This window comes from Pelodiscus sinensis, chromosome 11 (assembly GCF_052426305.1).
Source record: "Pelodiscus sinensis isolate ZL-2025 chromosome 11, ASM5242630v1, whole genome shotgun sequence".
In the NCBI taxonomy this organism is placed as follows: Eukaryota; Metazoa; Chordata; order Testudines; family Trionychidae; genus Pelodiscus; species Pelodiscus sinensis.
Window position 1 is genome coordinate 34,498,957 of NC_143062.1, and position 12,942 is coordinate 34,511,898.

Genomic DNA, 12,942 nt, shown 5'->3' on the forward strand with positions numbered 1-12,942 from the left:
GGCTCTTCATATCTAGCCCATTATTCAGTAAAACTGCACTGCAATCCAGGCTTTAAGACCCTCATTAATCAAAACATTGCATCTTTATTGAGCAGAGCATAAGAACATGAGAACAGCCATACTGGGTCAGACCAAAGGTCCATCTAGCCCAATATCCTGTCTGCCGACAGCACTTCTAAGCATGTGCTTAAGTCTCATTGACTTTAATGGGATTTAAGCAGATGGTTAAGTATTATACTGAATCAGGGTCTAAAAGCCCAAGGCACAGAGTGCAGCATTTTTACACCACACTGTATTAAAAGCCGACTATGCTAAACTATGATGCTGCCAAACATACGATCCTTCGGGGGAAAATTCACTTACATTTTATCGATTTAGTTTCCTGTCTATCTATTTAAATGAAAAAAGAAACAATTTCTTGTTTTATATATTTTTGTCAGAAGAAATGTGCTGGTAAGCTTTTGGGGGCAAATTCTCCCTGCTAGATGATAAAAAAAGATTACATTAAAATGTCTGTTCTCATTTCACTTCACTTCATAACCAAATGATAAGGTGAAAACATGGAAATTCAATGTATAACCCTGGAAAGCTTTCAGGATAATACACTTACCCATAAATGAAAAAAAAATCACCAAGCAAAAAATAAGACTGTAAAATGGTGACTGCCATTCTAAAATTGACAGAATGCTCTGAGATCTTATCTTCATAGATCAAATAAGATGATATAATTGGTTTGAAATGAAGCATTTTATATCATGACTATTACTCACTGCGAATGGTTTGAAAATTATTTAGAAAGAAGGTGTGCAATACAAAGAAAAAATTCCTCCTTCTCCTTTCCCATCACCCTCTGAATAGGGCTAAGCAGATGGCAAATGCAGATGGTAATTATGGATTTATGAAATGGTTTGAATAAGGCAAGAAACTTTTTCACGGTTAAAGAAAGTTCAGGAAACATTTGCTCTTTGATGTTATTTTTTCTACATATTCATCCAGCTCTATTTTTTTCGTCTTTCAGAGTTGAAGTAAAATATCATTACAGTGTGGGCAGGGAAGATATATTCTTACAATAGTTTTCATGCAGCTTAAGCCAAGAGGCACTGGAAATATTTTTTCCTTCATAATGAGACACTCTGACTGACTACCAAACAAGAGAAGTTCAGAATGACGGCTCTGCACCTTTAAACACAGTGTCATTTGGCTGGCTGATCGATTGAAGGGAACAGTGTTTTGTGGCTGGGGGTGTGGAAAGATGAGGGGTTGGCATTGTCAGTGACTCACTCACTAGGAACACAGGGCTTAAAAGGGACCGCAGTGCACCTAAAGCCTTGCCTCTTACACGTAGCAGGTTAAAGCATGACACAACACAGTACTTTAGCATGTCTCAGCTGCCGGCTTACTTTTTTATCTTTGCTGGGTTTATACGGGCATAGCAGAAACCTTGCCCCACTTTTACGTAACAGGTTTCAGAAAGTGGCACCAGGATTCAGCCAGGAAACTGAGTGAATTCTGCTAGCTATATGGAATCTGGGGGTAACATGGTTAGTGATGTAACATGGAAATCCACTGTCCCTTTTCAGATGGCAGAGCTATGGGGCAAGCCTTAACAAATTCATACAATTACAAGAGCAGAAAGACTGGTTACCGAATGGCCCATTATTAAGCAGCAGGTGCACAGAGTCACAAGTAACCTGTCAACTGGTGTCCTCAACAATCTTGGCATCACCTCACATCTTTTTCATTTGTCAATGAACTAAATGACAATTGCTACCCACACAGCAGTCTTATACCCCAGTGGCTGCAGCCAGCATTCAGGCAGGCATGTCACAGTTAACATTCTCAGGGATCTAAAGGTCCTTGCTCAGAGCAGCTTTCTTGGAAGCAATTTTGGAACATTCAGGATCAGTTAGCTAATGCTTGGGTTATATGGAAACACTGTTGAGGGGGACCTGGAACTGTGTGATGTAGACAAGGAGAGGCAAGCAGGGGTATTAAAGTTGTGATGGTCAATGACTAATCAAGGAGACTGGGCAGCATTTGTTACCTCCTGGAAAGTGAGTGATCTTGGTTTTGCCCCATGGAATTTGGTTCTCTCATTTGCAATCAGGGGCCACAACAGCAGTGATGGATCTAGGGACAGGCAATTCTGACAACAGGGTGCTGGCATTTGGAAGCACACAATATGTGTGAGTAACCTCAGGCAGTTGGTTGCTATTACTGTGTTTGATTCCATTCCAGCTGTTTGCCTACTGGCTATAGTGGTAGTGCTTTAGATCTGTGGACACAAGATTTTTTTTTCTTATGCACCTAGATGGACATCCTTGTAGCCAGGCAACAGGGATCTAGTGATGGAGGAAGTCTGCATTGGCATGGAAGGAGAAGCATGTTACTGGACCAGCTCAGGCCACTGCTGAGTGCCAAGGGGCCTGTTAGCAGTCACTCACATGATGTGGCACATATTGGAAAAAACTTTGCGGAGTATGTAAAGGAATTCAGTTACTGCCCAGAACAAAATGAACTTAATGAAGATCTGTGTTGTCAGACATGCATTCACGCGGGGTCTGGTTGGGAGCCCTGGAGTACCACCTGGGTGGACAAAACTCAACAGATTCTAATGGAGATGTATGGTCAAATTCCCTGCAGTCATAAAAGATTCAGCAATTGGGGCATCCTGGGGCACCAAACTATTCAGGGATCGGCATGGTCCCCTGTAAAGTTGGGGTTCCCCTGTAAAGTTTTGGAGCACATTTTTTTTGGCCAATAAAATAGGGGGACAGTAAGAGATTCCTGGGAACCCAACTGAGTTGCAGTGGGAGGTAGTCAAGCTCTTGGTTGGCACCTTCTTGTGGCAATTTCCAGTACTGGTACTCCGTAAGAATGGTATACAAGGACCAGATAAATGCTTGGACAAGGACTTACAAAGAGGTGTTAATTAGAGGAACAAAGATGGGGAGGTTGGTGACTCTGGTGATTGGTATGGCAGGGAGTCAACCCCCCATTCTTAACTTTCCTATAAGGGAGGTAAATGGTAAGGCCCTGGCAATGGATTTGCTGGAGGGAACTGGATGGAAAAAGAGAGGGAGCTGGTAGATGCCCCCAGGTATGGAAAAGACCCGTCAATAAATTTGCTGGAGGGACCTGGATGGAAAAAAGAATGGGTGGGAGCCCTTTGGATTTGGTAAGGTGCCGGCAATACATTTGCTAGAAGGACTTGGATGGAAAAATAGAGGGAACTAGTAAAAGCTCCCGGGTAATTAGAGAATAAACATGAGATTACCAGCACTGTATATTTTTACCTTCCAGGGAGTCCCAGATATCTAATAATAAATTGTGGCTTGATTAAACCCATGTCATATGTCTCTTGTCCTCCTTTCAGTATAGTCAGACAAAAGTTGGACTAAACTCCAAAGCTCCAAATACTTATCCTAGCAGGAAGATGCATCTCCGGTCATACTAATATTTGTCCATAGACTGTAGTAACACCATCAGGTCTGAAAAGGTAGGCCATCTTACCATGGCTTCCAACTAAGATCAAGCTCTTGGAGCAAATGCATATGTATACCTTATTGACTATATTTGCAATATGACTTTAAAGACTACAATTCCACCAAATATGAAAAATGTAACCACAGATAAAGATTAACTGACTTTACAGATAAATATATAATTCCACATAGAAAGGTAGGAATTAGCAGGCTTAGTGGATGCACTTTTACAGATGCATCCATTGTGATCGCTTTTGAAATGTGTCTAGAAATGTTTAATTGATAAAGTATATAACTTGACTATGATCCTGTGTCAACATAAATTATTGCTTGCAACTGAATACAGCCTCTTCCCGACTTACGAACCAGTTACGGACCAAGCAATTGGTCGTAACTTGGTTCGTTCATAAGTCAGATCCCATAGAGTTACACGCGACCATGCTGTTCGTAAGCACAGATTGCGTTTGTAACTTGAGTTCTGCCATTTACGACAGCTTTGGTCGTAACTGCGAACGGTCGTAAGTCAACTGTACTCAATGTTTTTCATAATGTAAAATATATATAACATGTTTCATACATACTAAAGATATTTCTGCTCTGCTAATGTATGGCTATGTCTACACTGACACTTTTTGAGGAAGAAGAAATGCAAATAGATCACTAATTAGCATATCTCGTGCTCTCATTTGCATATTCTCTTCTGATTCTTTTTGCGGAAGAGGTTTTTGCGCAAAAAAAGCAGTGTAGATGGGGCTATTTTGCACAAAAAAACCATTTTGCGCAAGAACCATTATTCCTCATCTTTTTGGAATAAGTCTTCTTGTATAAAAAGGTTTTTCTGCACAAAATGGCTCCGTCTACACTGCTTTTTTTGTGCAAAAACCTCTTGCGCAAAAAGGATCGGAAGAGAATATGCAAATGAGAGTGTGAGATATGCTAATTAGTGATCTATTTGCATTTCTTCTTCCAGAAAAAGTGTCAGTGTAGACATAGCCATACATTAGCAGAGCAGAAATATCTTTAGTATGTATGAAACATGTTATATATATGTTATATATATGTATGAAACATGTTATATATATTTGCTAATTAGCACTCCATTTGCATTTCCTCTGCTTCAAAAAAGTGGCAGTGTAGACGTAGCCATTGTGTCTATATCTTTGGTGTAATATTTTGGTTAGAAATGCCCAAGGATACAATATAGACAGAATGAAAGTGACAAAAATTGCTTGCTTTTTCCACACAATATCCAAATATGTTCTTTAGGTATTAAAAGGAAACTAAGATGGAAAAAAGTCACCTATATTATTAGTTCTGAGAGGAATAATTAATGAGGTAGTCATGTAGACAGAGTAAAAAGGAATGCAAATATTTGATCTTCCTTTGAATGAAGATGCTAGAGCTCATTTTAATGTGTGAAACATGTTCTGTGGATTCTTCGGAGACTTGGCCTGACAGACAAGAAATACAAAATGACATTTCAACAGAGGAGTTCGTTTTCTTTACATAGTGTCTCTTTTTTAAAGAACTTTTCTTTTCAAATTAAATTATAACATGAATTCTAATCAGCAAGATTTGTTAGCCCAGAAGGATGCCAATTAGGTTTCTAAACATCTGTATAGACACAAAGGGGATTAACTAAGAGAAGATGGATTAGAAAGCAGAGTCCTAGAAAAAGGATAAGAGTAAACAAATGTTGAGAAAGGAAAGAGGCCTTACCTCGAAACCTGTATGTGTTTGTGTTAATTATATATCTACTTTATCATATATATAGTTTTTATACAAAAGAGTGTGTGTTTGAAAGAGACAGTAAACAATTTGTGTGTGCATGTGCACACACGAGCGTGAAACTGATGTTTATCATATATTTATCCTACTACTACATAATTAATGTAAACAAACTTACAAAGGATTTTATCCTGCCAGAAAATGTACCAACATAAATATTATAGAATAACAGGAGCATAGAATAGTATGACAGCAAGACAGATAGATACACAGGGGATGTCCAATTTTAGGAGAACCTGAGGGTATTTAGATTTAGTGTAATTTATGCTGGACTGATGTCAAGGTTCTGAATTGTACCATATATACATACATTTATGTACACTGTCAGTGTATTTGTCCGCCAGTGTATCAGATATCAACCATGATCATTAAATGAGGAAATAGATAAGAAAGTCTATCAGAAAAGAAATCTTACCTTCTATAGTTGCTCTCTTAGGAAGAATAGTGATTGCTCCCTCAGCAATGTCTTCTTGCTGAATTAGTGGATTTATTTTGGAGCCCCACGTGTCTGATCCCACCCACAGAAAATGACCGATTTGATCAGCCCTTTTTGCTGCCGCAAGGATCTGCCTGTGAAAAGACACATATAAGTTACACATGAATGCAAAATGAATGGAACAGTATTTAAACACCCAGGAAAAACAACAAGGAGAGCAAGATTGCTCAATGATAAGAAATAACTGGTATATTCGTATCTAACTTCTAGTTCAGAAATTTAACAATTCGCATGATTGGAGGCTTGCAAACCTATGGATTTCCACTTTATATCTGCATCTGCAGATACAGATATGGCTATATACATGACTTTGCTTTGCAAATACGGATGTAGACGCAGGTACAAATTTTGTATTTAGAACCCTGTAAATTTGCAGCTATCCACTTTATATTAGTGAGTATACACATCCATGGATATGGATATCTGTGGATCATTTTTGCAAATGTGTATACCAATTTTGTATGCGTGCAGGTCTCTATACATGATCATGATAATTTCAAAGGAGTCTATCTTTCTTTTTGTTCTTTCATTCTAAAGAGGAAATCCCAGTACCATTTAAGTTAGTTTGAATTTTGCCACTAACTTTCATGGAGCCAGGATTTCGTCTCTGATCTTTCGTGAAATCTTAGAAGCAGTTAGTATACTTATACCACTAGCAATTGACAGAACCTTGAAAATTCCCTGCTAATTTAGAAATTATACCACAAATTACTTTGGAATAAGCAAATGTATTTCTGGTGAAGGGTAGACTGGAATTTAATTGCTTTTAAATTAAATTATTAAAATATCCTGAAAAGGAAATGAAATGTGATCTATGCAGGTGCTATTGAACATCCAAGCCATTTTATCTCTAACGGCTGCAATTAGCAACAGCAAATATATTGTTTATTAATACTACCATTGGTAAGATGCCCATCAGTACAGTGTATATAGCAACTTCCATCCAAGAAACTTCAATGTTTTACAAATGTCTCTCAATGTCTCTGTAAAATATGTTAGTGTTTTCATTATATTTGAGTCCTAAAAGTCTAAAGCTCTGAGGCTGCAACTTCTTCGACTCTGGTGGAGTGCTGCCCCCACACAGACTGCAGTCAATGAGTTCTCTGCACATATGTAGCTGTCTGCTTGCCCACAAGATATTCCAGTGATTAGTGATTTGCCCAGAGTTGCCAAGTGAATCAGTCACAGAGTGAGGAACAGAATCCAAGAATTCTGATTCTCAAATCACAGAATGCTAGTACTGGAAGGTCATCAAGTCCAGTCCCTGGCACTCACGGCAAGACCAAGCACCATCTAGGTCATCCCTGTTGGGTGTTTGTTTCACCAGCTCTCAAAAATGTCCAATGATGGAGATTCGGCAACCTCCATCAACCTAGGCAATTTATTCTAGTGCTTATCCACCCTGATATTTAGGAAGTTTTTCCTTATATCCAAGGTAAACCTCTCTTGCTGTAATTTAAGCCCATTGCTTCTTGTCCTATTATCAGATTTTAAAGAAAATATTTTTCCCTCATCCTTGTAACACACTTTTAGATATTTGAAAGCTGTTATCATGTCCCCTCTCAGTCTTCTCTTTTCCAGACTCAACAAACCCAATTCTTTCAATCTTCCCTCATAGGCCATAAAAGAATTAAACCCTTGCCATAGCCACTAAACAAGATGGTTAGTTTATATTCAATTAAGAAGTATAAAACGATGTCTGGATTGATCTTAATATGGTACCTTAATTACATCAAGTTTGTTTACAAGCTCCATGAAGAAATATCTAGATAGTATAGGACGGGGTCAAATGGAGGAAATTAAAGTGGTGGTTCTCTGAGCTCTACTGCAGCTCAATTTCCACCTTTGCTTAATTTGTAATGAAAGAGGTGCTGCAGCTTATGCAATTTTGTTTTACTTCCATTACTAATGCGGCAAGCCCAGAGGTGCTGGAGCTATGAACTGTTATGCCTGTAGGTACCAAGGCTCAGTCCTGGCACTAATTAAGCACTCGTCTCCACCCACTTGAATCTAACATGCTCATCACTAGGGTGATAGTTAGGGTGTGTCTAGACTACCTAGTTTTGTCGACAAAAGTGGACTTTTGTCGACAAAACTATACCAGCGTCTACACTACCGCTGAGTTCTGTCGACATAACGTCGACAGAACTCAGCAGTTTTGTCGACGCTGGTATACCTCATTTTACGAGGCATAACACCTTCTGTCGACAGAACTCTGTCGACAGAAGGTGTTATTGCCTGTAACATTGCGTCCAGACTACGGAGTTCTGTCGACAAAGCAGCTTGCTTTGTCGACAGAACTCAATGTGTCTGGACGCTCTTTGTCGACGGAAGTTTTGTCGACAGTATCTGTCGACAAAACTTCCGTCGACAAAACGCGGTAGTCTAGACGTACCCTTAGAAGCTATTGAGGTACAACAATAAGATATAGAAGAGCAGGCGTGAATGGTGCTGTACCAGGATTAGTTAGCAGGACTTCAGGTCCCTCTCTGGAGCCCCACTCAAGGGTACTGTACTGGTACATGTAAGGATCTGGGATCTTTGCTGTGGCCCTGCTCTGGCATACATTAGGGTCTGGATTTTCTCAGTAGATAGTTTTAATGGGGGCCTACATGAGGCCTGGAGCTCTCACTCAAGTCTCAGCCCTGGTACCTGATAGATGCCCTACACTACATCCTGTGGTTCTGCCCTAGAGTGTTCTAGGGTCTCAGTCTGGTCCCATTGGGGTGTCTCACCAGAGTTTTTCTGGGTCCCAGGGTTCTACACTGGATCCTGTGGCCCTGCACTGGAATACTGTGGGATCCTAATCAGTAGTCTCTCACAGATGAGTGCTTGGGTCCCTCACTGTGGACCACACTGGCTTGTACTCCACAGAAGATGATGCAGCATCCACAACAGCTCCTTGGAGCTTTTCCTCTAGCTGCTGCCCATAGGGAAGGGACTATGGCATTGATGGATCCTCCAGCTCCCCAGCAGCATACACTCCAGATTAATTGGTGCTCCCTATGCTTCAGGCTGGAAGAAAAGCAACTGTCTGAGCTGTGGCTTTTATACGAATGGCTGCATCACCAAAGTTTTGTGCCACTGGCTCACACAGGCCAGTGCAACCAAAAGAGATTGGGAAGAGGCAGAGCAAAATGGCAGCAGCTCACAGTGATGCTGGTATGGCATTTGGACATACACTGGCTCCTTCCTAAGCCCTGGTGAAGGAATGAGTGTTCTGCTAAGCATGGATTGGTCTTGCCTCCACGTTAAGTCACTCCAGATACTATTTTTCCCTGCTATTCATACTAGACAAAGTCCTGTGAGTAAAAGTCCACATATGTCCTGTTGAAAGAATAGTGATGCTATAAAGGATCTTCCTTAGAATAGCAGCATATTAAGGTTTTAAGATATGAATGGAAATTATGTGTACATTAACTACTCAATCTAAGATACAGGTTGGTTAAACTGAGTCTTTCATCCTTCCCAGGTAGAGAAGCTGATTTTTGTGAAGTTTATTGAAAAGGGTGCCATCTTTGAGATGAATCTTCAAAAGCCAACATCCTGTCTGATATGATTAATGATCCCTTGATGTTATTATGACCTTGATCAAAATGCCTTTCCCCTATCTCTGTGCAGAATTCTGTGTGTTCACTGCATGGCTTGCTACCACTTTCCTATACAGTAGCAGAGGTGACTGAATGTCCAAGTTGGATAATGTGATCCTGAAGCCCTGATGTGAGAATAACTCTCATTTAGATACAATGGCACCTTTGTATTTAGAACAACTGCATAGTCATGCCCACAGATTGTAGAGAGCTTCGGGATCACATGAGATGCTATAGGAAAAAATGAAGAACAATATTATTTATTTTAGACTGAATTTGAAAAGATAGTGGTTATGCACATCTTATTTGCTTTCAATCATGAAATGAATTTCTTTATCATGAGAATAAAAATGCAAATCATGAAATCCTTTTCCCTTCTAGGGAAATGGCACTCAATCATTCAAGACTACTGTACTTTTCACAAGACTGATTTATCTTGCACACCCCAAAGTTTCACCTCACCTAAAAACTACTTGCTTACAAAACCAGACATAAAAATAGAATCATCCCCAGCACACTATTACTGAAATATTCCTTACTTTCTCAATGTTACCATATAATTGCCAAATAAGTCAATTGGAATATAAATATTGTATTTATATTTCAGTGCACAGTATATAACACCGTATAAATAAGTCATTGTATGAAATTCTAGTTTGTCCTGACTTACAAATATTTTGTATGGAACCTTTCATAAAATTAGGCAACTATATAGATGATAGCTAGATGTTCCCCCAGGAACAACTCTACATACCCCTGTTTGAGAACCATTCATCTGGGGTATAGCAAAATATACTATATATTCTTCTTCTACCTCTCTATACACGATCCACAGATTTCTACCAATAGAACACTCCATTCCATTGCTGTGCATTTTGTTGTTTACTTTGTCTACTGTAATCCATAAAACTAGTAAGCACAAATGTATGAACTCTGCAGTCATACTTACTTTATGTCTTCATCATTGGCAAAAATAACAATGGCTCTGGCATTGGGAGTATCCATAAGTTGCTTGATAATTTTATCAAAGTCTATGGTCTTTTCTTTGCGGTCCTGGGGAATTTTCAGTGACTGAGCAATGCAGAGTCCACCTGTTTTGAGAAAAGGAAGAAGAAATCTGTAACTGAAGAGCAAGGAGAAGAGCATGGAAAATACACAGAAGTTAGACGTTGAAGGGGAGAGAAAAGACATCAATACTTGATCACCATCTTAATACTGTAGTTGAACTAAGGGTTAAGTCTATTTAGCCATTCTTGCACCTACTTTTTTTCTTCTTTTTCCTCTTGGAAAGGGTATGCAATACAATAGGATAGACACAATATGCGTGGGGATGCGTAGACTCATAGATGGACAAAAATAAGCATGCAAAAGAGAAAAAGAACTTAACTAAACAATATACACCTGATGGAATTGGACAAGATAAAAAAGACTGAAATAAAAAAGTAAACGGGAAGGCAATAGAGGTTGATAAAGACCTAAACAAACACATAGAATACAGAGCAACCTTATTTGGCATAACAGCTTTTTCTTTAAACTGCATAAATAGAAAAAAATCCATAGAAACTGTTCCAACAAGGGAAATTGAAAGAGGAATAATAACACAGGAACTCCAATGTTGTCAATACACAATCTCACACATGATTTTTCATGCAAGTGTCAATCTTTACAGTGAATGAGGTTACCACATCTGAGTAAGTACTCATAAGAGAGTAAATATTTGCAAGATTTAATCCACAGATAGTAACCAGAATTAAGGAACACCAATTGCAGCCAGCATAATGGTAGCAAGATACACAAAGCCACCAAACAAACATAATTAATATAATTATGTTTAAATTATTAATCTTGTTTTAGAAAAATAATTTCATTTCTTATTTTACATTGTCAGTGGAGTTCTTCGCATCATACTAATGCCTTTCTTCTTCTGTTACCTAATTATAATATCTTTCAACTTTTATATCATCTTAGATACAAACTCTCTCCCTCACAATACTTCACAGTGTTAATTAATGAATTCTCAGAGATGCATAATAGGAAATAGCAGTGAGGATAAGTAATTAAGTAGCTGAAAAAAAAGAGAAAAGAGATGTTTTCAGATAAGATTTAAAAATAAAGGGAAAATTGATGAGGAAGATCTAAGCCAGAGCAAAGAGCAGCAGAGGAGAAGGCTCACATACCACTCTGGGTTAATTCTTGGATTGTATTTCTAGGTCTCACTGCTGTCAAGAGAATAACTCCCCTCAATACGGCATTTTTTGGATGTGTCGGGGCACTCAAATAGCCAAGTACAGGCAGTCCCCGGGTTACATACAAGATAGGGACTGTAGGTTTGTTCTTAAGTTGAATCTGTATGTAAGTCGGAATTGGCGTCAGCCGCTGCTGAAACTGATCAGTTTCAACCGCGGCTGAATCTGGACGCCAGTTCTGACTTACATACAGATTCAACTTAAGAAACCCCAAGTCAGCCGCTGCTGAAACTGATCAGCGGCTGATTCCAGGAAGCCTGGGACAGAGCAACTCTGCCTCGGGCTTCCTGTAGTCAGCCGCTGGTCAGTTTCAGCAGCGGCTGACTTGGGGACGCCTGGGGCAGGGCAGCTGGGGTGCTGCTGAATTGCTCCAGTAGCGCAGGTCCTCGGCGCTACTGGAGCAACCCAGCATCACCCCAGCTGCTCTGCCCCAGGCGTCCTGATTCAGCCGCTGCTGAAACTGACCAGCAGCGGCTGAATCAGGACGTCTGGGGCAGAGCAGCTGGGGTGCTGCCGGGTTGGTCCGGAGCAGCGCTGCGGGACCAACCCGGCAGCCCCCAGCTGCTCTACCCCAGGGGTAGGCAAGAAAAGCCTGGTCTGCTGGGGGTGGCACTAGCTGCACCCCCCCCCCCCCCAGCAGACCAGGGAGACGGGGGTGGCGGGACCGCCCAAGTCCTCCACGGCTTTGCTCCATCTCCCTGGTCTGCTGACCTGGGAGACACGGAGCAAAGCCCCAGAGCACACGGGCAGTGGGACAGTCCAGGCACGCCGCGGCTCTCCCACTGCTGGCGTGCTCTGAGGCTTTGCTCCCCATCTCCCTGGTCTGCTGGTCAGACCAGGGAGACGGGGAGCAAAGCCGCGGAGCATGCCCGCAGGGGGACAGCTCAAGCACGCCTGGGCTGTCCCGCTGTGGGCGTGCTCCAAGGCTTTGCTCCCCGTCTCCCTGCAGACCAGGGAGACGGGGAGCAGCTTTTCTCGCCCCGGAGGATGGGGGCGGCGGACCGCGGTGCATCTGGGCGTCCCGCCGCTCCCGTCCTCTGGGGCGAGAAAAGCCCTGTTCATAACTGCGGATCCGTTGTAAGTCGGATCCGCGTTACTCGGGGACTGCCTGTACATCTATGAGTAAATGTTTGTATTTAATACATACAAAGATACCAGTAGATGGGCCTGGCCTAGAAGCAAACTGAGAAAGCAATTAATATCTACTTGCCACTAAGTGACTTTATCTTGACAATCAAGCTCTCTCTCCCCTTTTGTCTCCCCGAATGAAAAAAAAAAATCTCTCAACTTATTAGCTGTACTTTTAAGGCACTGTTACTTTAAAGGCCTTTCTGGCA

The 12,942-nt window shown here is 40.9% G+C and overlaps 1 protein-coding gene across 2 annotated transcripts in view; it reads right to left on the reverse strand.

Annotated features, from left to right (window-relative positions):
- The window catches only part of GRM7 (glutamate metabotropic receptor 7), a 629,590-nt gene that overhangs the window by 318,190 nt on the left and 298,458 nt on the right, over positions 1 to 12,942 (reverse strand). For both annotated transcript variants that reach the window (XM_075938705.2, XM_089781232.1), the window contains exons 3-4: positions 10,309 to 10,450; positions 5,689 to 5,843 (exon numbers count right to left, since the gene is read on the reverse strand). In XM_075938705.2, the coding sequence (XP_075794820.1) occupies positions 5,689 to 5,843; positions 10,309 to 10,450 (297 nt within the window). The remainder of the gene's footprint in view (positions 1 to 5,688; positions 5,844 to 10,308; positions 10,451 to 12,942) is intronic.